Source organism: Camelina sativa, chromosome 2, assembly GCF_030686135.1.
Source record: "Camelina sativa cultivar CO46 ecotype springtype chromosome 2, ASM3068613v1".
In the NCBI taxonomy this organism is placed as follows: Eukaryota; Viridiplantae; Streptophyta; class Magnoliopsida; order Brassicales; family Brassicaceae; genus Camelina; species Camelina sativa.
In genome coordinates, this window is record NC_141881.1 from 10,285,119 (window position 1) to 10,311,682 (window position 26,564).

Consider the following 26,564-nt stretch of genomic DNA (forward strand, 5'->3'; position numbering starts at 1 on the left):
AAAGGGACGTCGCAAAAAGATCCCCTCGGTTCTCCTAAAAGACTATGTTCTTCTGCCTGTACACTCTTCCTCTCACGTCCTTGCCCCCGGTTTCTCCGACTCAACTTCCTCGTCTACGGTCTCAGGTAAGATTCTTTATCCTATTTCCATGTATTTATCTGACGCGGGTTTTTTGGCCAATCATTTTGCCTACATGGCCGCCATTCTTGATAGCACGGATCCAAAGCATTTTTGCTGTCTTAATCAAAGAGTGGTGCGAGGCTATGTGAAAAGAGATTGATGCCCTTGAGACCAATCATACTTGGGATATTACTGATTTACCTCCCGGGAAGAAAGCTATTAATAGTAAATGGGTCTACAAATTTAAATTTAACTCCGATGGTACTTTGGAACGTTATAAGGCTCGTCTAGTAGCTATGGGAAATCTACAAAAAGAGGGGACTGATTTTAAAGAAACTTTTGCTCCCGTCGCAAAAATGATAACCGTTCGTTCTCTTCTCGATGTTGCTGCTGCTAAGAACTGGGAAGTCCATCAAATGGATGTTCACAATGGTTTTTTACATGGAGATCTTGACGAAGAGGTTTACATGTGTCTTCCTCCTAGTTTTAAAGCAATGGATCCTAACAAGGTTTGTCGACTTTAAAAATCCTTATATGGCCTCAAACAAGCACCTCAATGTTGGTTCTCTAAGCTCTCCAATGCTCTTTGGGAAATGGGGTTCACTCAAAGCTATCAAGATTACTCCTTGTTTACCTTAAGGCAAGGCGAGATGATCCTTCACGTTCTTGTTTATGTTGATGACTTTGTGGTTGCAGGAAATATTTAGCTGCCATATATAAGTTTAAAGTTCAGCTCCACAAGTGTTTTCACATGAAGGATCTTGGCCGACTGAAATATTTTCTAGGCATTGAGGTCTCTCGTGTTTTTGTGTCTCTCAACGAAAATATGCTCTGGACATAATCAATGAAGCTGGTCTTCTTGGTTGTAAGCCGTCGCCAGTGCCTATCAAGGTTAATCATAAACTTGCTTCTGCAACTGGCCCTTTGTTTGACACTCCTCAACAATATCGTCGTTTGGTCGGTCGTTTTATCTACTTGACAATTACCAGGCCGGATTTAAGCTACGCGGTTCACATTCTCTCTCAATTCATGAAGGCACCTTTGGTAGTACATTGGGAAGCAGCTCTCCGTCTAGTTCGTTATCTCAAAGGTTCTCCTGTGCAAGGCATTCTTCTTCGATCAAATTGTGATCTCCAAGTTTCCGCCTACTGCGACTTTGATTATAACTCATGTCCTATTACTCGCCGTTCACTTTCGGCATATGTTGTCTATTTAGGGAACTCACCTAATTCTTAGAAGACAAAGAAGCAGAAGATGGTTTCTCGCTCCTCTGCTGAGGCCGAGTACCGTGCCATGGCCTACACCCTCAAAGAAATCAAATGGTTGAAGCGTCTTCTCAAGGATTTGGGTGTTGATCATTCTTCTCTGATTTCACTGAATTGTGATAGTCAAGCTGCCATTCATATTGCAGCCAATTCTGTTTTTTATGAGCGGACAAAGCATATTGAGTCCGACTGTCATCAGGTCCGGACGCCGTTCTTGACAAGCTCATTACAGCCGAACATATTTCTACTACTGATGGGATTGCTGATCTTCTGACCAAAGCTCTTCCAGGCCTGACATTTCACAGATTGCTGTCCACGTTAGGTGTTACGGATTACGTACCATCAACGTGAGGAGGGTATTAGATTAGGATATATGTTAATGTTCTATATTTCTAGATTTACTATGATACGGGCTTATCACTTTTAGGCAAAAAGGAAAGAGCTAACTATGGCTCTCTCGTACAATCTGGTCGTGTAGCCAAGCAGGTCCTCCCAAGGCTAAGTAAGTGTTCAGCCTGCCATCACGCGTAACACTCTTCGCAATTGCACGTGCTACACCATTCCACTTCGGGGATGCTAAATGAATCGAGACAGTCTGCATTTGTTTGAGGACCTGATTAATCTTGTAAAGACTAGACCGATACTTAGGCCAATCCTGAGGATTCTCCAGAGCTTGCGTAGCAGCCCCACAATCCGTCCACACTTCACACGAGAGGATACAACATATTACCTTCTATTATCTTCTGTTACAAATTCCCTAACTCTCATGGGAAAACTTACCAACCCAAGTGTCCAAAGACTATGATCTTAATTATGATTAGAGATTTAGGAGAAAAAAAAATTACAAACACTGATTACGATTATATTAACATCCTTGAAAACTATAACTATAATAGATTGGAAATTAGAAAATCGGATAATTCGTATTTTTTTTTAATCAATTATAGAAATCTGAATATTTTTCCACCAAGAATTTTCAGTCAAATATTAAATAAAACATTTTTTTTTGAGAATTTTCCTATCGATTTAGCAAATTTTCCATATCTAGAAATGGGAAGCCGTTATAAATTCTAATTTGTAAAGTTTATAACTCAGAAAACTTAATAAATCGTTTGAGAGAGAGAGAGAGACACAGACTTGTGAAAACGGTATCGTTTAAGATGAGGAGGCACCACCACCGATGCCAAATCGGCTCCGACAGCGAAACCGGATCCGATATCGATTCCGATACCGATACCGATACGGCGATGCGATGCATCTCCTGTCGAGAAGAGTACCTCCCTCGCGACGCTGGAACCTGCAAGGAGTGCTACGTTGAAGCCGGCGAGACTGAGGAAGAACTCAAACGCGAGATCGATGACCTCAAGGCTAAAGTTGCTTTCCTCCGTTTATCTTCTTCACTCGATCATTGCAATAGCTCAAGCTCCAGGTCCTTCACTGATGTTGTTCTCATCGCCTCTGAGGACAACGCCGGAGCTCCTCCTATTCCTGCTCATAAATCCGTTTTGGTTCGCTCTCACCTCACAAAAACTTAATTAATGATTTGATTTGAAGTTTCGAGAATTGACTTGTTCAGATATGAATCTATTTGATAGATTATGAAACCCTTTAAGTGTTTGATCAGTTGTTACTTTAGAGCCATTTGGGTAGGTTTGAGAGTTAGGGTTTGTTCTTATGTGTTTTTGATTGTAGCCAACAATTCATGATCAGTTGAGTAAGAATAAGAACTGTTCTTAATCTATGGATTTTAGGATGACATAGAAGTTGCCATCGTATTGTGTTCGTGACATCGTTGTGCTCAGTTCTACTTCTAATGCAGGAGCTATGTTTTGAAACATCATCGTTGTGATCAGTTAAAGTCCTTTTTTTTTTCTTTTTTTTTGTGCTTTTAGTGATGATATGTGTTGATAAATTGATAACTGGAGATATATGTAAATAACTTCTTGTTTGGTAATGTGTCTTCCACATCTCATTCCTGTCTTCTTGATCGGGTTAATGTTTTCCACATATCATGCCCTTTTCGCTAGAACTCCATTTCCATGATGGACACATTGGAATCTTAGGCTGTGTGTTCCTTTTGGCTTTGATTGTCTAATGGTCTTTATATGGTGGTGAGTTACAAAATACTCTTTAGTGGAGTGAAACTTTCTTCCATTCTATACAGCACCAATACTCTATGATTCTTTTCCAGATGAAGTTTTCTTATTAACAACAATGTGACTATTGCTGCTAGGTAAGTCGTTCCCCAGTTTTCAAAGCAATGCTTGAGAATGAGATGGAAGAGAGCCGTAGTGGCACTATCAAGATCAGCGATGTATCTTATGACGCTCTTCGGACTTTCGTATATTATCTCTACACAGCTGAAGCATGTCTTGATGAGCAAATGGCATGTGATCTTTTGGTGATGTCGGAGAAATACCAAGTGAAGCATCTCAAGAGTTACTGTGAGAGGTTTTTGGTAACCAAACTCAGTTGGGACAACTCTCTCATGACCTACGCCTTTGCCCACCAACACAACGCAAAACATGTTCTTGACGCTGCATTGTCGCAGATCACAGAAAATATGGAAAAGCTTACTAAAAGAGAGGAATACATGGAGCTCGTGGAAAAGGATCCTCGACTTATTGTTGAAATCTATGAAGCCTATCTCTCAAAACAGGTCAACACAGCGGCTGGAGGAACTAGCACAAGCAAATCTGGTTGAAAAAAAGATGTTTATTTGTCGACCTAAACAAGAGGTAGTGATTTCCCCGTCATATCTCTTTTAGGTATAGTATGGTTAGGCTCAGCAGAACATGGGTTTGTAAAGCACTAGAAATTTGCCGTATTAAATACTTGAAATTATTGCAAACTAGTAGGAAGTATATTTCATATCTTTTCCCTGATATTGTTGGGGCAGTGTCCATGTCTTTTTATTTTTGCATCTTTGCTTAAATGGAAAGGTGGTGGTTATACTCACGACTAGGGTTTGGCGGTTCATACTTGATATTGTCAGTTTACGAAGACTTATAGTAATGGAGAACTGTGTCATTAGTTTAGTTTTTGTTCAAATGAAACGGGGGTTTGGCGTAGATATAGAGGTATCCATACTTGGATAATTCTAACGATGGAAAGTAAAAGGGAGTATTGCACTTAGCCACACTTTGTAAAACTCTTTGCATTGTAACACACATTCTGTCCACAGCACACTTGTTAGACTATTTTTTTACTGTTCATTTTATTTCTAGCCAATTTTATCTCTGAATTTATAACTAAGTAAAGAAACCTAGTTATGGTCCATTTTACTGTTCATTTTATTTCTAGCCAATTTTATCTCTGAATTTATAACTAAGTAAAGAAACCTAGTTATGAGCTGGACCGTCCGATTTTATTTTGTAGTTTAGATCTGATGGTTATAATTAATAATTGGATCTATACTATTAAAAGAGAAGCATTTTTAATAAGTAGACATAGAGTTATAGATTATTACAATGAAATGCCACTCAAATATGAATAAGGATATGTATAATCCTTGAAGCCAAACAAATATCAATTAATAAGGAATTATGGAGCCAAACAGATTATTAGCCAAGAAAATCGGAAATGTATCCTGAAAATTACAAAATAAGAAGTTTCCTAATAATGTATCATAAATAAATCGTATCAGTTTCAATAATTAAGGTAATCGACATTTTAATTACTCAATATTTTAGGAAGTTGTTTAAAGTTGTTTCCATTAACAATCAAAACTTAAATTCAAAATTATATATATATATGTAAACTTATTTATACTGTGAAATAATTACGTAAACAACAAATCAATTTAATATAATTAAATATAAAAAATCAAAACAATAACAATATGTTTCCTTTATGTGTAAACAGTCGTATTGACAGTCTACCAAGTATAACAAAAATTTACCTTTATCGAATTGTATTGATAATAGCTCTAAATGTATTTTATAAAATTAGTAATTTATCTTATATACATAAACTACTAACCAAATTTTTTGGAGTAATTTTAGGAACCATAATTATTAAAAAAAAAATTTTTTAATAATGAAATATTTTCCTTTAAACCTAAATTGTGACACCATATTTGTTTTTGTATAAATATTGCTTGACAAACCGATTACTTAGATTCATTTTTGTAGCTCTATTAAAATATATCTTATGATGTTTCTGTAGTTCCATTAAAATTAAAATATATTTTTTGGTGTTTTTCTCACATAACTTATTGATTTGTTTCAGATATTCGTCCAGACAAATTAACCCAATGACATCGTGAGTATCTAGAAGCAAAATGAAAGCAGAAGATGCAATAATTAAGTTATTATTAGCAATTGAAGAGGTAAGTCACTACACCAATAATAAATTAAGTTGATATATTATATAGTCTCTAAATTACATGGTATAATAAAATATAATATTATTGTTGACACATAACCCTCAAGTAAATAATATATATGTAGTCTAAGTAGATTTTTGAACCTGCATGATTGACAGACCTTTAAAAAGGATTTACAACTGACACAGCAGAATAGAAAGTGTGAAAGACGAGCATGCAAGGTCATAAAGGGAGTAGTATAATCAACTAAATCAATGGACTTTAATCTTTACTTTACTTGTGATTGGTTTTACTGTTTCTAGACTTTTATATATGAAAAGAACATGTAATCTTATAGTAGATGTATGCATCTATCCACACATAGTGTAAGATATATATGTGTGGTATAAAAGATAAATTGTTTATTAATATATTTTATAAAACTGTTTTGAAATTGTAAATTCACAATTTCTGTTTAATATTTGACTAAAGCGTAGAATATTTTTGAATGAAGGAAAAATGCAATAAAATATATTTATGACCCGCTGGATCCTGGTCAAATAAACAAGTGGATCTTTGTTTACAAACTAATTGAATTTAAATCAATAACTTGATAACTAGCCAAAATTTAGGAATGTTGTTTTTAAAGTTTCCATAACATTTGAGGTTATTAAGATTGATATTGTATATATTCCAACTTATTTAATTTTGGAAGTATATTATTTGATATATTTAAACACGACCATCTAATTTAATATTATTCAGTAAATACAAATCGTCAATTAATATACTAGATTTTTTTTTAAATAAACGAAGATATACTAATTAATTCATACTAAAACAAATGAAAAAAAAAACTAAAAACGAATATGAATTCCTATTATTTTTTCAATTATAAAAACATTTATTATAATTGTCATATATAATCTAACCATAATTTAATATTTTTTAAAGTAGCATATTCCTCCTATAAATTTGGAGTTTAGATTCATTAGTATCTCAAAAATTTGAATATCATAAATTTCCGAAATTATTAATTCAAAAATATACTAATTGAAAATTTTAGGGATCTTCGTTTCATAAGTTAAAAATTCAAATTTTATTGTTAAGGATAGTTTTAATGGATAAATAATAGTAACTATTAAGATTCTAATAATTTTTTTATATTGTTATTAATTAATGCTCATAAATTTTTAAGGTGCAGGTAAAATTTACAGTTTTTGGTTAAAATTGAATCGACATAAATCTAATTTAGTATACAATATATATATTTGTCATTGACAAAGGTCCGATTTATAGTCAATCCCTACTACACGGGATAACGCGATTTATCAAAGTCGAAATTTGGTGAGATCGGTTGCAGAGATGGTGTGGTAACCACTTGGCTAAAAACACTTCCCATAATATATCTCTTATATGTAAATACTATGCATATGTTTTTGTGGATTATCAAGTTTAACATAATAGTTGCTGATCACTAACCCTGATCATATTCGATCCGGGTTAGCTATCATGTCGATCTAAATGATAACAACTTGATGAAAACAAACCAATATAAGTTTATGTTATAAATGCTATATCTACTAATAAAACTTTGTACATACATGCATGTTTGAATCTCTTACATATTTTTTATTCGTTAGACTAAAATATACAAGATCAAATAGTTAAATAAAAACTTAACATATAAGGAATTTACTGTCCCAAAATAACATACCATATTTCTCTTACTTTTTTTAATGTGATTATTTTTGTTTATAACAGAAACAAATCCGATCATTCTTTTGTCTAAACTGAATTAAAAAAAATCAAATACAAAATTGGTAGAATATGGATATTGAATGTTGATAACATTTCTATAAAAAAAATACATTTAAAAACATAACTTCATATATACGTACTATATTATAAAGCAAATTTAGTTTTTGAAATTAACCCCGCACGTACGTGCGGGTCCGAATCTAGTTGGTTGTAAAGAGAGAGAATGAACAATTTGTCGTGTCTTTCTTTTTTTTTCTTTTTTTTTTCTTTACTTTTTTTTTTCTCCTATTCTCTTTATATAATCATTTTATTTAATTATTATCACATATATTTTTGATTTTTTTTTTATGATTCATTATAATTTTTTTTTTTTTTTACATTTTGAGATCTATTTTACTATATTTAAAATAAATAACTATAATAGATATTATCCAATTATAGTTGAATATTTGTTTATTATTATGTGGATGCTAAAAATGTTTTATTATATGGATATTTATTTGTGGATACTATACTTATTCTAAAATCAAGTCCACATGGACGATGATTTATACACATCCACTAAAAATTACTTATGTTTTTGTGAAATAATCATTGTTAACTATCAAACAATGTTGACCTCATTATATCTCCAAAAAACCTAAACATGAAACCGTTCATCATATCATATCCTAAATCCTAAACCAGAAACCTCTAAGACCTAAACCCTAAACCTTTAAACCCTAAATCCTAAATCTTAAAACCTAAATCCTAAACTATAAACCTCAACCTTAGATCATAAATATAATTATAAATATAATTTAATAGCAATTTTAACAAATATAGCCAAATATGAAGATCTTTTACTAGAAAACATGAAATTGACCTACCCCAACCTGTAAACCCTGAATCTTAAATTAAGCCAAACTTTTAACTATTTGCATTACATTCTTTATAAATTTCCAAATTCATTTATGTTGTTCGATTATGTGGATGGTTAACATGCATATATGGATACTTATTTTTTGATGACCAGATAAAAAACAATATGAATACCTAATTAATCAAACAACTTATGGTTTGGTAAAGTAGTTATGGTTAACTATCAATCGATTTTAGTCGTTCATGTCCACAAAATCAAGTCCACATGGATGATGAGTTATACACGTCTACTAAAAACTACTTGTGTTTTGGTGAAGTAGTCATTGTTAACTATCAAACAATTTTAACCTCATCATATCCCCTAAAAACCTAAGCATGAAACCGTTCATTATATCATATCCTAAACCCTAAACCCTAAACCTCTATACCCTAAACCTTGAAGCCTAAACCCTAAACCCTAAAACCTAAACCCTAAAGCCTAAATCCAAAACTTTAGACCTTAACCTAAACTCTAAACCCTAAACACTAAACCTCTAAACCCTAATCCTTGAAGCCTAAACCCTTAACCCTTAACCTTAAACCCTAAACCCTAAAGCCTAAATCCTAAACTTTAGACCTTAACTTTAGATCATATACCATAATCACAAATTTAATTTCAAAGCAATTTTAACAAATGTAGCCAAATATGAAGATCATTACTATAAAAAATGAAATTGACCTACCCTAACCTGTAAACCCTGAACCTTAAATTAGGCCAACTTTTTTACTTATTGTATTACATTCTTTATAAATTTCCAAATTCATTGATGTTGTTCGCTACTATATATGTGGATTGTTAACATGCATTGATGGATACTTATTTTTGGATGATCAGAGAAAAAAACATATGAATACTAATTAATTAAACAACTTGTGGTTTGGTAAATTAGTCATGGTTAACTATCAAACAATTTTAATCTTTCATGTCCATAAAATCAAGTCCACATGGACGATAAGTTATACACATCCACTAAAACTATTTGTTTTCTGGTGAAGTAGTCATTGTTAACTATCAAACAATTTTAATCTCATCATATCCCCTAAAAACTAAGCATAAAACTGTTCATTATATCCTATACTAAACCATAAACACTAAACTTCTAAACCATAAACCCTAATTTTAATATCATAGCAATTTTAACAAATGTAGCCAAATATGAAGATCTTTTCCTATAAAACATGAAATTGACCTACCCCAATCTGTAAACTCTGAACCTCAAAATTAGGCCAGATTTTTGACTTCTTGCATTACATTCTTTATAAATTTCTAAATTTATTGATCTTGTTCGCTATTATGTGGATTGTTAACATGCACAGATGAGTACTTATTTTTGGATGATCAGAGAAAAAAATTTATGAATTATCTAATTAATTAAACAACTTGTGGTTTGGTAAATTAGTCATGGTTAACTATCAAACAATTTTAATCTTTCATGTCCATAAAATCAAGTCCACATGGACGTATACACATCCACTAAAACTACTTGTTTTCTTGTCAAGTAGTCATTGTTAACTATCAAACAATTTTAACCTCATCATATCCCCTAAAAACTAAGCATGAAACTTCTCATTATATCCTATACTAATCCCTAAACACTAAACTTCTAAACCCTAAACCTAGAAACCTAAACCATAAACCCTAAATTTAATTTAATAGCAATTTTAACAAATGTTGCCACATATGAAGATTTTTTCCTATAAAACATGAAATTGACCTACCCTAATATGTAAACCCTCAACCTAAAAATTAGGCCAAATTTTTGACTTCTTGTATTACATTTATAAATTTCCAAATTCATTGATGTTGTTCGCTATTATATGGATTGTTAACATGAATAGATGAATACTTATTTTTGGATGATCAGAGAAAAAACATATGAATATTTAAATATAATAGCGATATGTTAGCCATCTAGATATGTTAGCCATCCACATAATAGCAAACAATTATTCAAATATAAATAGATAATGTATAACTAATCAGTATCCATAGCACCTCATCCACATGATGACATCAACTTTTCATTAAACAAACCTAGTTTTTAAGATACAAATACAATCCGCTCCATACAAATTAATGGTCACCAATTTTGTAAAAAATGTTGTCCACATAAATAATACATAATGGACACCATTAGAGATAAATGTTTTTGGTTTAGAGTTTAGTATATGATATGATGAACGGTTTCATGCTTAGGTTTTTTGGGGATATGATGAGGTTAACATATTATGATAGTTAACAATGACTACTTCACCAAAACATAAGTAGTTTTTAGTGGACGTGTATAACTCATCGTCCATGTGGACTTGATTTTAGAATAAGTATAGTATCCACAAATAATTATCCACATAATAAGAAATTTTTAGCATCCACATAACAATCAACAAATATTCAACTATAATTGGATAATATGTATTATGATTATTCATTTTAAATATAGTAAAATAGATCTCAAAATGTAGAAAAAATAAAATTATAATGAATGATAAAAACAAAATAAAAAAAACATGTCATAATAATTAAATAAAGTGATTACAAAGAGAGTAAGAGAAAAAAAAGTGTAGAATAGAAAAAGAAAATGAGACAGAAAATCTTGTCCATTGAATTTTAACTAATAGTTTCAATCGAATGGTTCTTATTATTTGTGACAAATCCATTCAAATCTACTTTTCAAATTTATTAGTTAGACTCATGTTGTGGTCCACACTCATCTCTAGCTGTTGGATCAAATTTTTAGTTAAAATCGGACGGACTGTAATACAACTGTTTTTCTCTCTCTAGTTATACCTCAACTTATATGACGAGGGTTGTTTGACAAAAAAAAAAAAAAATATATATGATGAGGGTTAAAATAGTCTAAAAATTATGTGAAGTTGGCAAAAAGTGTCCCATGGACAGAAAGTGTGTCTCAATGTAAATTTCCCTTTATTTAAACAATGAAAAAGAGAGAAAAGAATGAAAAAGAAACATGTGAATTGGGTAACTAGAGAGAAATTTATAGTTTGATGGCATTGTTGTAAATAGAGTTATAGTGAAAGGATATAATAGTTAATAGATATGGAGAAAGTGTCCAAATAGTAGAAAGTGTGTCACATGGCAAATACTTTTGAAAAAAGTGTGTTAGAGTGCAAATATTCCAAAGTAAAATATAGAGGTCACTACAAAAATCTGATTATTGTTGTGAAACACTTAGTGGACTCACTAGACCGGCCCACCTATTATCCATGGAGTCTCGGTCCATCGGCTATACTCAGTCCGCACACCTTCGGCCCATTGGCCGAAACCTTACTCGGCCATTACTTCCTTATGTCGGTTTAAGCTAAGACTTGTACTCTACTATATATATGCATGTAACCTTGGGAATAATCAATAAAAATAACAAGAGCTTTATCCCTAAACTCTATATTCATAACACGTTATCAGCACGATAGCCTCAAACCCTAAAAACCCTAAGGCAGCCGCCGATCTCTTCTTCTTCCCTAAAACCCTAAACCGCCTCTTGTTCTTCATCTCCTTCGAGATCTTCTCTTGGTCTCAAAGTTCTTTCTGTTGATACACGAGCATCCTTAGCTCGTGATCGAGATCTTCTCAAAACCTTATCGAGGTTTGTGGTTACTTGGTTCGGGGGTGAGTTCGCGCGCAAGGAGTTGTTCGCGGGAAGCAGTTCGAGTTCGCGGGAAGCAGTTCGTGGTTCGTGGAAGATGTTCGAGGTTCGAGGTTCGTGAGATATCTGAGGTCTTTAGCTCCCAGATCATATCCGGTCAGAATCCTTGTGGTGTTAAGGTAAACAATATCTAACCCTCTCAAAACCCTATGACCGAATTGAACCTTAAAACTATCGGACCCTAAAACATCCAAGTACACAATCTAACAAAGTTTAAATTCCTTAAATCCTAAGACTTAAAATCGGATTGTTAGGTTGTTAGGTTGTTAGATTGATTGATAATTGCACCAAACTTACATCAAGCTTAAAATCCGAATTGGTTGATTAAATTGTTTATGATTGCTTGATTGTTTGTGTTGCATAAGAACCTAGAATTAAATTGTTAGAATCATGAAGATATTAATCTAACTGTTCTAGGAGATTTAAAACTTGGATTGTTCATGCATATAGAAATCGAATTCGCATAAGAATGTTTAATCGGCTGCATGAACTAGTTTTGTGATTTAGGATTGAATCCGATCAAGAACAAAATTTTGTTAAAATTCCATAATCATTGAAAGCAAATATTTTCGGAATTAAAAATATTAGGATAAGTTCCTAAATTAATTTAGCAATTATCCAAAGTATTAAGATATTAAATCCTAGACTAAATAGGAAACTTAAGAAAAAGGAAATCCTATCTAAAATTGTTGCATGCCTAGACTATTTGCTTTTGTTGCATGCATGAATTTAAACCATAAACCAAATATGGCAAGGCATGGTTTGATCTTAAATATCGCATGGCCTAAGGCATGGTTCGATCTCAAATATCGCATGTCCTATTGATTGAGTGCATGGTTCGATCTCAAATATCGCATGCTAATATTTGGATGTCTATTTCTGTTGTATGCAGATGGCAAACCTTAAAGAGCTTAGACTATCCAGTCTTGAATGCTTCTGGTGACAACTACTTGCTATGGGCAATGAACACCAAGATCAACCTGAAGTCAAAAGACTTGTTCGAGTGCGTTGAAGAGGGTAATAAGACCTCGGACAAGCAAAAGAATAAGTGTATCCAGCACATGCATCACCACATTGCTGAGAGCCTCAAGAACCAGTACCTATTCATTGAGGATCCTCTCGACCTTTGGACAACGCTTAAACGCAGATACAGGCACCAAAAGACGGTGCTCCTTCCAAAGGCCGAGTATGATTGGAAACACCTAAGGATCCAGGATTTCAAAACCCTGGACGAATATAATTCTGAGCTTTTTAGGATTGTCTCAGTCCTTAGGCTGTGTGGTACTGTGGTAACAGAAAAGGAGCTAATCGATAAGACTTTGTCTACCTTTAGTCCTAACAACATGGTTCTTCAGAAACAATACCGGCAAACAAAGTATGCCGAGTATGGGGCACTCAATCAGGTGTTACTGCTAGCTGAGCAGAACAATGAACTGTTGCTGATGAATAGTGCAATGAGACCTCCTGGTACAACTCCATTACCAAAAGCACACAAAATGGATTTGGGAAAGAAAAGTGCTGCAGAGCCTAAGGAGCCTAAAGAGCCCAAAGAGACCAACTACGTCCACAGAGAGAGACACTACGGCCGTGGCCGTGGTGGCAGAGGACGTGGTGGTCGAGGAGGCCAAGCCAGCCGCGGACGCGGTGGTAGAGGCCGTGGTATCTCCAAGCCACAAGCTAAGGCAAAATCGGTTTGTCACCGATGTGGTATGTCAAACCACTGGATGAGAAACTGCAGAACTCCCAAACATCACATTGATGCATATCAAGAAAGTTTGAAGAAAACCCCAGAAGCCAACTTGGTGCATCTCGATGATGAAGGTGACTTCGATCATGAGAATGATGACTCCCTAGACACTTCCAATCTCCTTAAAGAGGATGAATGAATTTTTGGTTTTATTTTGAATTAAAACTATGCTTTTATGCTTTGATTTATTTCTATGTATTGGATAATTGATTTGGTTTAAATTCAAGGATTTATTTTATAAATTATTTGCCTTATTGAATTAAAACACAAATGTTGTTTTATAGAAAATGGCTGAGGATATGAGTGAACTAGTGGTGGACAGTGGATCCAGCCACACTATTTTAAGAGATAAAAGATATTTTATAAACCTCACCATGAAAAATGCCAATGTTAGTACAATAGCGGGTATAGCAAACCTTATAGAGGGCTACGGCCAGGCTCACATTTTGTTGCCTAATGGCACACACATTGAGTTAAGTGATGCCTTATATTCACCCAGCTCCAAGAGAAACTTGTTGAGCTTTAAAGATATAAGATTAAATGGTTATCATGTGGAAACCAAGGGTGAAGGAACTAGAGAGTTCCTATATATTACAGAAATTGTAAAAGGACAAAAGAAGGTCCTAGAGACTATACCTGCACTAGCCACTGGTTTATACCATGCTAAGATTAATATGATAGAGGCTAACTTGGCTAAGCATAAAATGTTCAATGAACAGTTCACTTTATGGCATGACCGGCTAGGCCACCCGGGTTCGAACATGATGCGTAAACTGATTAAGAGTTCGAATGGGCACAACCTAAGTGAAAGGAAAGTTATCCCTAAACATCTCACGTGTGTAGCATGCGCACAAGGGAAACTTGTTATAAGGCCTTCACCAGTAAAAGTCACAAGAGAGACTTTAAACTTTCTGGAAAGGATACAAGGTGATATATGCGGACCAATACACCCATTTAGTGGGACGTTTAGATATTTTATGGTGATGATAGATGCATCAACCAGATGGTCGCATGTTTGCTTGTTATCTACAAGAAATCTCGCCTTTGCAAAGATATTGGCTCAAATTATAAGGCTAAGAGCACACTTTCCAGACTTTCCACTTAAGACTATACGTCTAGATAATGCTGGTGAATTCACATCCCAAGCGTTTAATGATTATTGTATGTCCATGGGGGTGAGTGTGGAACATCCTGTGGCACATGTCCATACACAAAACGGACTGGCTGAGTCCTTCATTAAACGAATACAAATGACAGCTCGACCATTGTTAATGAGATCGAAGCTCCCTGTGTCGGCTTGGGGACACGCAGTATTGCATGCAGCAGAGCTCATACGCATCAGGCCATCTAGTGAACACAAATATTCACCATCCCAACTATTAACGAGTCATGAGCTAGACATATCCCATCTCAAAACATTCGGTTGTGCTGTTTATGTACAGATTGCTCCACCACAGAGAACTAAGATGGGACCTCAGAGGAAGATGGGAATATATGTTGGATATGAGTCTCCCACCATCATAAAGTATCTCGAGCCACTCACAGGAGATTTATTTAAGGCCAGATACGCGGACTGTCAATTTATTGAGTCCGAATTCCCTGTATTGGGTGGTGAGACTAGCAAGCTGGTCAAGGAATTAACATAGAATCAAACATCCTTAAATTGGCAAGATCCTCGAACTCTAGCATGTGATGTAGAGGTTCAAAAGATTATACATTTACAGCAGCTAGCTAATCAATTGCCAGATTCCTTTGCTGACCCAAAGAGAGTAACAAAATCGTACATACCAGCTTGCAATGCACCAGTACGAATTGATGTTCAGAAGGAACACAATATTCAAGTTGCTACAATATTCAAGTTGAAACGAGGTAGACCATTAGGTTCCAAAGATAAAAATCCTCGAAAGTCTAAGGGTGCAAAACAGACCGAGGTTCAGGGAATTACCAAGAGTACAGACATGGCCGCAGCAAATGATAAGGAGCTGAACCTCTAGGTCCTGAGAATATTGATAATAATGAGATTTCAATAAATTATATCATGTCTGGAATTAAATGGAACAGAAAAGATGTCGACATTGATGATATATTCGCATACAAGGTAGCACTTGAGATAAATGAGGATCTAGAACCCACATCCATATTAGAGTGCACTCAAAGCAAATATTGGCTTAGATGGAAAGAAGCTATTGATGTGGAGTTAAACTCTTTGAAGAAGAAAAGTGTGTTTGGTCCGATCTTAAGGATAACACCTGAAATTAAACCAGTTGGACATAAGTGGGTCTTTGTAAGAAAGAGAAATGAGAAGAATGAAATCGTGAGATACAAAGCACGGCTTGTAGCACAAGGATTCTCTCAAAGACCAGGAATAGATTATGAGGAGACATACTCCCCTGTGATGGATGCAACGACTTTTAGATATCTAATAAGTCTGGCTGTAAGAGAAAAACTGGATTTGCGGTTAATGGATGTTGTAACTGCTTACTTATATGGTCCACTGGATAATGAAATCTATATGAGATTACCAGAGGGAATAGAACTCAAAGATAAGAGTGGTTCTCGAGAACAGTACTGCATAAGGCTAGACAAATCGCTTTATGGACTGAAACCGAGTGGTCGAATGTGGTATAATAGACTTAGAGAATTTTTGGCAAAGAAAGGCTATAGGAATGACCCCATCAGTCCATGTATATTTATTAAGAAGTTTGCAAACAAAGGATTTGTGATAATAGCAGTCTATGTGGATGATTTAAACATCCTTGGAACCTCTGGGGAAATCGCCCAAACTGTAGAATACCTCAAGAAAGAATTTGAGATGAAAGACCTAGGCAAGACAAAATTCTGTTTGGGATTGCAGCTTGAGTACAGAAACAATGGTATCCTTGTGCATCAAAAGGCATATATAGAAAAGGTACTCAAGAGGTTTAATATGGAGCAAGCTCACCCATTGACTAGCCCCATGGTTGTGAGAAGCACAGATGTTGATAAAGATCCATTTGCTCCTAAGAAGGCCGATGAAGAAGTTCTCGGACCTGAAGTGCCTTACCTCAGTGCTATAGGAGCGTTATTGTTCTTGGCTAGCCACACTAGACCAGACATAAGTTTTGCCGTGAACCTCCTAGCAAGATATAGTTCTTGTCCGACCATAAGGCACTGGAATGGTATAAAACATGTTCTGCGATACCTACAGGGTACGACAGACTTTGGTCTATATTACACTAACTATAACAAAGATGGTTTAGTTGGTGCAGGTTATCTATCTGATCCACACAATGGGAAATCACAAACAGGCTATGTGTTTACACATGGTGGTACAACAATCTCTTGGCGTTCTATGAGCCACATCATCAAATCACGCAGAGATACTAGCAATGCATGAAGCCAGCCGTGAATGTGTTTGGTTGCGGTCCATGACTCAGCATATTCGGACAGACAGTGGATTGGAAGACATCAAAGAAGCAATCGTAATTTATGAAGATAACACAGCATGCATCGCACAGCTCAAGGAAGGTTACATCAAGGGAGATCGGACGAAGCACATATTACCAAAGTTCTTCCATACACATGAACTACAAAAGGCCGGAGAAGTTCTTATAGTGCAAGTTCAGTCAAGTGACAACTCAGCCGATCTCTTCACCAAATCGCTACCGACAACAACGTTCAAGAAGCTTGCGCACCAGATTGGGATGCGGAGACTTAGGGGGGTGTATTACAATGATTTTGGAGGATTTGATGGGATTTAGTAAATTTGGAATTTCTGTAGATTTTAGGGAAGTTGATACGATTTATAGGAAAATTCTTTCAAATCCCACCTAAAACCATGAGATTTGGATTTCTGTATTTTTAACTAAACAAATCCTCTCAAATCCTCTAGAATCCTTAAAACTTATTAAAATCCTAATCCACAAACTGTTTTGAATAACAGTGGATTTTAAAGTAGATTTTTAAATCATCAGTTCAATAACAGTGGATTTCAGGAGAGTTTTTAAAATCCATGATTGAATAACATAGGATTTGTAACTTTTACACAAATCACTTAAAATATCAAGTTGAATACACCCCCCTTAGGGACTTAGAGTGATGTTTGGAACAGGGGGAGCAATGTGTGCTGTACTCTTTTTCCTTCACCAAGGTTTTGTCCCAATGGGTTTTCCTGGTAAGGTTTTAATGAGGCAGCATCCCCTAAGCACATTGCAGCGATCCCATCCAACATAGGCACGGTCGTTTCGTCCAAGGGGGAGTGTTGTGAAACACTTAGTGGACTCACTAGACCGGCCCACCTATTATCCATGGAGTCTCGGTCCATCGGCTATACTCAGTCCGCACACCTTCGGCCCATTGGCCGAAGCCTTACTCGGCCATTACTTCCTTATGTCGGTTTAAACTAAGACTTGTACTCTACTATATATATGCATGTAACCTTGGGAATAATCAATAAGAATAACAAGAGTTTTATCTCTAAACTCTATATTCATAACAATTATATAGTTATTGTTTTTTGCTACGAAAAAATTAATTACAAATATTAATTACAAAAAGTTACGAATTAGCTAGAAATTATTTGATAATAGATTTTGTTGCAAATTAGTTACTTTTCGTAGCTAAATAATGACAAATACATACCAGGATAAATTTGTAGCAAATTTGCTATAAAATTAGGGACAAAATATGTTGTAACTCTAGTACACACAGGAGAAATCGTCACAAATTGTAGTAAATAATTTATAAAATAATGTAAATAACAAAGACTGCCACACTTTAGCCAAAATATTTGGTCTCTCGGTGTCCCCTTCTCATTCATAGCTTTCTTTATTCTCCTCTTCTCTCTTTGTAAACCTTTCATCTCCTCACCTCTTCGATCTCGTTGCATTGCCTCTTGCTCTCTCTCCTAAGATTTGTGGGCTTCACCGACCAGATCTAGGAACATTGGGAAGGGTTCACTTAAGTACAAAGGCGTTCAGCTTCAATTCGCCATCGTAGTTATCGATTTTGTTATTTTTTCCGACTGGGTTTTATGGATCAGATGAAGAAACTGTTCAATAACCTTGATGATTCTTCTCTCGACCCATCTCCCTCAAAGGTTCAATCTTTTTTTTAATCCCCAATTTAGGGTTTTGTGATTACTTACAGTGTGAATCAGAGACTTAATTTTGTGATATGCAACAGGAAGAGTCTTCTGGGTTTCTGAGCTTTAGCAGAGTTCTGATTGTTGACAGGTTCTCTCCTTTAAACTCTTAAAAACCTGAACTTTATTTTCCTGAAGTTTGATTAAAAATGGTTGGTTTGTTAAAAATTTATCTATGAAAATAGCATGGATGTTGATTTAAGAAAAGAGCTTGCATCGTCTTCTAAATCCTTTGTAAAAGATATGAAATAAGCAATTGGAAAAAAAAAGCTTCTTCTTTGATTCAGTTCTCGATCACATGAATCATTTTTTTTGGTTGTATTATCATTGAAAGGGAACAACTTTTGCTTGTGTGTGACAGTCTAATTTTTTTTAATTCATAACTTCTAATTTTCACCTTTTTGTTTTCTGATTCTCAGTTCCGTACGGGCCAATAACACACTACAAAAAAAATCTACATTAATAGCACATGAAGAGAGCTCGGTTTACTTAAGTTTGTAATTTTAGACATGATATGATAGCATCTTGAGGCTTTGTTTAGTTGTGAGATTAGACATAAGTGATATCCACTATATGAATATTGATTTGTTTTATTTAACTTTGTTATATGGTTAAGGTATGATTATTCGGGTTATGGGAGGTCTTTAGGATCAGTCTATGGCTTTTGTATCAGACAGAGGTCATTTCAATGAGATGAAAAGATCTGATGCTGTTGGGTCCAACATCCTTGTTGATAGTTTGTTGGAACCACGTTGAAACTGTGACTGTCCTTTTGCTAGGATATCAATCTTGCTTCTAAACAACATTGTGTATTGTTCTTTCTTGTTGTGGTGTGTAAGGAGCAAAGGACAAGCCAAAGACGATGCATTGGTGAGGTATTAGATGAGAAACTCAGATTGCTTAAGTTTGTTTTCTTATAAGTTTCTCTTCTGTAATTTTTTTTCCAGGTGATTTAACTTTGTGCCATGTTTATGTCAAGTTTCATGTTGTATTAACTGGTTTGTGTTTGCAGATTTCATAGTAAGCAAAGAAGGAACTAGGTGTCAAATACTGGATTGGTTTTCAGAGGAAGAGGTTGTGCTGGGAGAAGGTCTCATATACGGTGGCTTAGCCTAACGATAATTTTATTTTTTATCTTAGAAGATCTTCTTATATTCTTTGCAGTAGCTGTGTCCTTATCTAGTTGCGAGTTAGTTTTGCTAATTGAGCTTCATGGACAGGCAGCTTTGGGGGTTGGTGTGATAGTGAGTATCAATTATCAAAGAGGAAGGATAGTGTGTTCATCTACTTATTTTTAATTATGTTTTTTATTTTATTTTGTAATACAGTTTTTTTTTAAATGATGGTTTCATAATAATAAATATAGTAATTTTGTTTTAAAATTATTTCATTCCAAAAGTAAAACATTATTCATACTTTAAATATAATTACAAAAATAGAAATAATTTGTATAAATACAATTCAACCATAATCATAAATTTGTTACATAGAGAGCTAATAGCAGGTTGTATCTATTTGTTACATTTTTGTTCGTTATTTTTTGTAGTAAATTGCGACAGACATAAGTCATAAATAGTAGCTATTTGCTACAAATTAACTAGTATCTAATTTGTAGCAAATTACCACAATTAGTGACGAAGATGAAATTTGCTATGACGAAATGATTACTAATTAAATTTGTAACAAAATAGTAACAAATATTTTTTTGCTACGAATAATATGTAATACCTACAAATTAAATCGTAACTATACAGAACAATTCTTCTAGTGGGTAATCCTCAAAATCCTAATCTGCAACTAATTGGATTTCTTGTGTTCCACCACTCAGTCTCTCGACAACAGAACTCAAAAAAAAAAAAAAAAAAAAAATCTCGATTCAAGGGATTTGGGATTTGTTATCGTGCACAACATCTCAACCTCCCATACACGACATTATATTAATTGAGTAGCGAAATAGTCTTTTTGTTATTGTTGTTGTATGCGTTCCATTAATCTCGTTAAACCTTGTAATGGTGCGCCAAAAGTAATCGGACTTGTGAACAAATTTTGACAATTTTTGGTTCCTCTGTAATCGGACTAGAATGTATATAGACTAGAGCAACAACAGAAAATAGAGAGAAGAGTCAATGGTAAGAAAGGAGACAAAACAGAGGCTGAGAGGCCAGGACACTGCAAAGGAGGTCGGAGAAGGAGCGTTCATATGTCCAAGCTGAGCTGCCTTGAGAGATGTATGGTTGTTATGGATGCACTTAGCAATTTCAAATGTCGCATGATTACAACTCCAAGATTATGTGGCGAAACAGAGGAAAGCTTCAAGGATTGTCAATTAGCTCAACCATGTTTGAGTCGTGGAGACAAATCTCAGTAGTGTCTTTCCTAAGTACCATAAAAGTGGTCATGGGTCGGCTTTGGAGTCAAAAAAAAAAAAAATCATAAGAAGAAAATTCTGAATCTGTTAGGAGTGGTCACTCGGTTTAAAGTCAGAAAATGAAAGGAAAAAATTGATGTGGATAGAGGGAGAGGTCAATTGGCCATAATAACACACAAAATATGAAGGACGTTTTATTTAGATTTAGGGTATTTCCGGTCCATGCTTCTTTTCCCTTGGAGATTTCCTTTATACGTATTCTTTATAATTGATTTTTATGATTATCGAAAATGGAGAGTGATAGAGCGAAGTATTGAGAGAACTTGTAATATCCAAATTTCTTTGATCTATAAGTGAAATTTGCAGTGGCAGAAAGTTGAGGTAGTTCTCACATTAAAGGTGAACCACTATAAATCTTGTGTCTTTTATTCCTAACAAACCACATGACGAGTCAATAGTTCATAGATTAGACAATTTTACTCCGTGTTTACGAGTTTGTCCCCAACTAAAGCAAGTCTTGATCACTATATCTTTGGTGAGCCTTTAAAAGAAAGGTGCATTTTCTATATTTCTAAAACACTTGTAGAGAATAATTATTTTGTTCTTGAAATCCCCAGATGAAAAACAAGCGTTCAATTCTTAGATGGGAGATGAGGTGCAAGATTATAGAAGGAATTGCTCGAGGACTTCTTTATTTCCATGAAGATTCTCAACTAAAGGTAATTCTCAGAGACTTGAAGGCCAGCAACATCCTTTTAGATGCTGAGATGAACCCTAAAGTTGCAGACTTTGGGACCGCAAAGGTTGTTCAACACTGATGAGACCCAAGCTGAAACAAGACGGATAGCTGGAACCCGGTAAAAGAACTTATGAAACTTAGTACGTAAGCCTAACACATGTATAAATGACCAAAAAAAAGAATAATAACTTGGACGAGGCAGTCTTTAGAATCTCATATCTACAATGAGATGAGAGCAGGAAAAAGTGTATGGTTCAGTTCACTCGTTGCCAATAGATTGTGACTTGGACGACACTCAAAAAGATAACATATTTAGATGCTCTATTCTTTTAACTTTTTTTCATTACGTTATTGAACAAATTATATATCATCAACTAATGTTATTTGTTGAAATATACGCAGCGGATACATGGCTCCCGAATACCTAAATCACGGGCAAATGATCAGTTAAATCTGACGTCTATAGCTTTGGTGTTATGCTTCTAGAGATGATAAGTGGTGAAAGAAACAATAGCTTCCAAGGAGAAGGTGATTGCAGCTTTTGTAAGCTTCTTCATATATAAATCAATCTTTTTGCTCCAATTCTTTTATCTTCCAAAGCTCTAAAGAGATGTCTTTTTGTGTTGGTCAGACATGGAAGAGATGGGTTGAAGGAAAGCCGGGGATTATAATCGATCATTTCTTGACAGAGAGTCCAAGAAACGAGATCACCAAATTGATCCAGATTGGTTTGTTGTGCGTTCAAGAGAATGCAGCAAAGAGACCAACCATGAGCTCTGTCATAGTTTGGCTTGGCAGCGAGACAGTCACCATTCCTTTACCTAAGGGCTGCTGCTGCTGCTTTCACTAGAAATCAACCCCAATCTGAAAATGGTACAACGTCATCAGTGAGCCAAGTCTTTACGGAATTGAGTTCTCGTTGAGTTATATAAACCAGATGATAAAAACTGTTTTTGTGAGGAAACATATAACTTTGTATTTGTTCCCTTTTATAAATGTATGTATGAACTCGATGATTTAATATTAATGATCGATATCTTACACTCCTCAGTAGCAGAGTGTTGATCTCGATCTTGAAAACTCGTTAATACTTTGTTTTTCCCACTATATATATATAATAAAAATCTAAAAATCAAAAGAGACAAAAAGAAACCACCGAAGATATTTTCAAATCAAGTAAAAAGTACCAAAAGCATATAAAACGTTTGAACTCTTTTAAATCAAAGGTCGAGGTAACACCCAACCCAACTGAAACTTCCAAACCTGAAGAAACTCTAAACCGCTAACTAGAAAACTTCAATCAACAACCATTTGTTTTGTTCCCACTCGCCTTTCCCTCCGTGGCTTTTATAGAGCTCGGAGCTTAACTTGGTCAGACGGAGTAGAATCATCCGCTTTCCAATCATCAATCATCAATCATCAATCTTGTGTTTGCCGCCTTCTGCTCACACCTCTGCTTCGAACCCACCGGTTCCTTGTGAGAATAGTGCGAAGTCCCCGGCTTGAGATGGCTGGAGCAAAACGTGGTTGTATACGACTCATGTCAAATCCTGCAAGTGATCCCAGCTCGAAGAATCCACCTTCAATACCATCATCTGACTCACTGTCTTCGTCGTCATCATCATACTCATCATTGTACGGCTCCAGCACATAGTCTCCAAATACCACAGCCCCAGGTGTCGACGACATGACTGTGCTGATTACATCACTCCTCTCCCTCTCAACTTCAAGCTTCTTCCATTTCTCCTCAAGCACAGGGTCTATGGCTCTTGGGTTGGATCTCGGATGTACTGCCTTGACATGCTTTTTGAGCTGTCTATAGCTTCCATAAAACGAGCAGTTATCTTTCATGCATGACCTTTTCTTAGAATTCAGATACTTCCGATCCTTTTCCACAACAGTCCAACCTTTCACCTGACCCCTACAGAGCGGGCACAATAGCTCCGGCGGTTTGTCACTTTTCTCATCCTTCGCATAGGCCTTTTTGTACTGCTCTAAACAATTTGAGAAACGACTTCCCGTGGCACACATGCAAGGACGGCATCCTTTGTGGTAAGATGAGCAAAGGAGGACGACCGAGTTGTGAGGAACCTCAAGACAGACAGGGCATGTCACACCTTTCCAAGGTTTTCTTTTCAGAGCCTTCACATATCCCTTTTCCTGGTTTCCTTTGTTTAAATCTTTTTTAAATTTAATATCTTTCAGAGGGGCGGGTGGAAACCGAGTTAATGATGCCTGTTCCTTAGTTCTCCCCATCTGCTAATTGAATCCACAGCAAAAATGATTATCAGATATATTAAAAAAAAAATTGAATTCACTTCACAAGACGCTTCTCAGCAATCAACAATTTTATGCAAATTAACAACTGACAAACAGAGGACGCGCATCAACTGATCCATGACAATATTGTTGTAACCTAAGAGTTTTTTTGTTTCTAATAGATTCCGGTAAACTGGTGAACTGAAAGGGTATCGAGCAGAACCAGCATATTCTCACAAAGACGGTACTAACAGGGAAGAACATAGTCTAAGGTGTTTCACATTTTTTATTGTGATCCAAGAACTAACTTTCGGAAATGATAAAACCTCACACTGTAATGATAATACCACAAGAAGCAGAAACTAATCCAAGATCATATCTTAAAGTGTCCCATGTTTAAAGAAACGCAAGAATCCTGAATCCTCCTTAGTCCAAAAAAAACGAAATAGAGAACTTTTTTCCATGGGAAAAGCCCCAAAAAACAAATTTGGAAGCCAAAGAAGGAACACAGTTCTAAATGATTTTTTTTTTTGTAAATAAAGCATCCTTACCTTGCCCTACACACCATCCTACCCAACCCCAACCCCAACACATCTTGCCAGCAGCTTTATCGGCGGGAAAAACACCCACAACTTTTGAGGTTCTCGCCGACAACATTGGCTCAGACTCTACAGGATTTTCCTGCCGAGGAACTTCAAACAAAATAAGTTTTCAATAATACTGAACATAACTATAGGCAAGTGAAGGAAAGATATCCACTAGCTACGAAACGCCCTAATTCGATATGTGTTTCCAATTAAAGGAAGCATAAATTAAAACCAATATTATAAACAAATTTCAATTAAGTATGAGAATAATTAACAAGGTAATCTCAGCGAAAGAAGAACAAACATTTGAAGTCTGGAAACCAAAACCGAAATAGAACCAACTCAACTAAGGAAGGCCTCGTATGTCTCTCTCTATAAGAATACCCAAAACTAGACTCGTTACTCCTCCTTTGCAACTACAAGGGGAAGTGCTCAGTGAGGTCTCTAGACTATGACCTCAACATGAAATCAACATAAACACTACACAGAGGAAGAACTATAGCCATAACCAAGACAAAAAATTGACCCACGATATGCTAATAAAAATAGTCCAAGTCACTCATAGACCAGAATTAAGATGTCTAGAACAAATCACAAAGAAGAATAAGTATGAGCAATTGCCATGTACAAAATTCAAAGCATCAAAATGATACATAGTTCCAATGCACCAAGGTGCTATCCAAATCCAAACATCACGAATATAAATCACACTCCAACACAACAAAGTGCTAAATCCAAACTCCAATTTGTGCTAAAATTTCCTTTGATACATCTAAATGCTCATTCATTTATATATTTTGAAGTAAAATCGATCCAATGTTCCACGAATCAAGAATCAAATTCCAACTTTTCAAGGAAAAACAAAACCCAACACATCAATTAGACCACACAACATAGAGCCCACCACATACGAACCTAACTTCTCTCCTTGGACCAAAACCAAAATTATAGTCAAGATTGATAACATTTTCAACTTTCGATCTTATGTATTCTTAATCAAGAGTGGTGAAAACAACAAAGTCGAAGCATTTTTCAAACATAAACACAAGCACGAAAGAGAGTAAACTGTTACCAAGATTTGATTTTTTTTTTAATATATAAATTTGCAATCAGAGAAGAGACAAAAGCAGAACCATTAAGGCCAAAGAACAGTAGAAATGATAAAGCGAGAAAACCCAATAACTCAAATCGGGAACCCTAATTCAGATAAATCTCAGAGCAAAGATCGGAATCGCAAGAGATTTAACTTCAATAGAAACAGATCCGACATCGTAAGAGATCGAATAGGTTAGAAAATGGAGCTTACCAGGCGATGAGGGTTGCTGTGGTTATGGAGATAACGGAGGAGACGGCCCTAAGCGGCGGTCTCAGCGGTGGCGATAAATGTGACCTGACGGCGAGAGCTTAATGTTTGTTTATAAGATCCCAATCCTTAGTTCGGTGTCGTTTAGAAATAATGTTACAGGCCCATTAATTACTTCAAGGCCTAATACTCGGGTTTCATACATTTACTTGGTTTGTTAACCAAATAATTTTAAATTTTATCTATGATTTTGATAATTTTAAATGAATTTAAGAAAAAAATTGTAAATTAAAAAGCCCAACACAAAAATGAGTTTATGAATTGTTTGTTCACTCAAGTAATAAAGTGCAACTAAGCCGTGCTAGAGCACATATTGAAATTCCTTTTATTTATATTATAATTTTTATATAAAATATAATTTA

General features: G+C 35.1%; 4 protein-coding genes and 1 pseudogene across 23 annotated transcripts; 4 read left to right on the plus strand and 1 right to left on the minus strand.

The window, feature by feature from the left end:
* The first annotated feature begins 2,279 nt into the window (after positions 1–2,279).
* LOC104749763 (BTB/POZ domain-containing protein At4g08455) lies at positions 2,280–4,270 on the plus strand. The gene is made up of 2 exons (XM_087481220.1): positions 2,280–2,893; positions 3,619–4,270. The coding sequence occupies exons 1-2, from the start codon at positions 2,546–2,548 to the stop codon at positions 4,087–4,089; spliced, it is 819 nt and encodes a 272-aa protein (XP_087337346.1). The 5' UTR covers positions 2,280–2,545; the 3' UTR covers positions 4,090–4,270.
* Positions 4,271–12,850: 8,580 nt separating this feature from the next.
* Positions 12,851–13,903, plus strand: LOC147948409 (uncharacterized). Its single transcript, XM_087466676.1, has one exon. It carries the CDS (start codon positions 12,851–12,853, stop codon positions 13,901–13,903), a length of 1,053 nt encoding a protein of 350 aa, XP_087322802.1.
* Positions 13,904–18,511: 4,608 nt separating this feature from the next.
* LOC147948410 (protein CONSERVED ONLY IN THE GREEN LINEAGE 160, chloroplastic-like) lies at positions 18,512–20,268 on the plus strand. Of its 15 annotated transcripts, none has more exons than XR_015577949.1 (5): positions 18,512–18,841; positions 18,928–18,977; positions 19,726–19,761; positions 19,899–19,988; positions 20,107–20,268. XR_015577949.1 is itself a non-coding variant. In XM_087481222.1 (4 exons), the coding sequence occupies exons 1-4, from the start codon at positions 18,776–18,778 to the stop codon at positions 19,924–19,926; spliced, it is 240 nt and encodes a 79-aa protein (XP_087337348.1). In that variant the 5' UTR covers positions 18,561–18,775; the 3' UTR covers positions 19,927–20,268. The 15 variants fall into 15 exon arrangements, 1 of the variants encoding a protein (XP_087337348.1); XR_015577953.1 differs by having other exon boundaries at positions 18,517–18,841; positions 19,666–19,756; XR_015577939.1 differs by having other exon boundaries at positions 18,519–18,841; positions 19,306–19,756.
* Positions 20,269–21,904: 1,636 nt separating this feature from the next.
* Positions 21,905–22,843, plus strand: LOC147948411 (cysteine-rich receptor-like protein kinase 40 pseudogene; annotated as a pseudogene).
* A 241-nt stretch (positions 22,844–23,084) lies between these two features.
* Positions 23,085–26,320, minus strand: LOC109124784 (uncharacterized). 6 transcript variants are annotated; one of them, XM_010438243.3, is made up of 3 exons: positions 26,146–26,302; positions 24,804–24,944; positions 23,085–24,249 (listed from the first exon to the last, which is right to left on the minus strand). In XM_010438243.3, the coding sequence occupies exon 3, from the start codon at positions 24,247–24,249 to the stop codon at positions 23,413–23,415; it is 837 nt and encodes a 278-aa protein (XP_010436545.1). In that variant the 5' UTR covers positions 24,804–24,944; positions 26,146–26,302; the 3' UTR covers positions 23,085–23,412. The 6 variants fall into 6 exon arrangements, with proteins under 6 accessions (XP_010436545.1, XP_010436549.1, XP_087337378.1 ...); XM_010438247.3 differs by having other exon boundaries at positions 24,804–24,933; positions 26,146–26,292; XM_087481252.1 differs by having other exon boundaries at positions 23,085–24,252; positions 26,146–26,258.
* Positions 26,321–26,564: the final 244 nt, after the last annotated feature.

What these genes read in the sequence shown, in the direction of transcription:
- LOC104749763 (XM_087481220.1), top strand. Translation starts at nt 2,546, where the DNA reads ATGAGGAGGCACCACCACCGATGCCAAATCGGCTCCGACAGCGAAACC. An exon ending in CTGCTCATAAATCCGTTTTG is followed by an intron (nt 2,894 to 3,618) that starts GTTCGCTCTCAC and finishes TATTGCTGCTAG; the next exon opens with GTAAGTCGTTCCCCAGTTTT.
- LOC147948409 (XM_087466676.1), top strand. Translation starts at nt 12,851, where the DNA reads ATGGTTCGATCTCAAATATCGCATGCTAATATTTGGATGTCTATTTCT.
- LOC147948410 (XM_087481222.1), top strand. Translation starts at nt 18,776, where the DNA reads ATGGATCAGATGAAGAAACTGTTCAATAACCTTGATGATTCTTCTCTC. An exon ending in TCGACCCATCTCCCTCAAAG is followed by an intron (nt 18,842 to 18,927) that starts GTTCAATCTTTT and finishes GATATGCAACAG; the next exon opens with GAAGAGTCTTCTGGGTTTCT. An exon ending in AGAGTTCTGATTGTTGACAG is followed by an intron (nt 18,978 to 19,665) that starts GTTCTCTCCTTT and finishes TCCTTTTGCTAG; the next exon opens with GATATCAATCTTGCTTCTAA.
- LOC109124784 (XM_010438255.3), bottom strand. Translation starts at nt 24,249, where the DNA reads ATGGGGAGAACTAAGGAACAGGCATCATTAACTCGGTTTCCACCCGCC.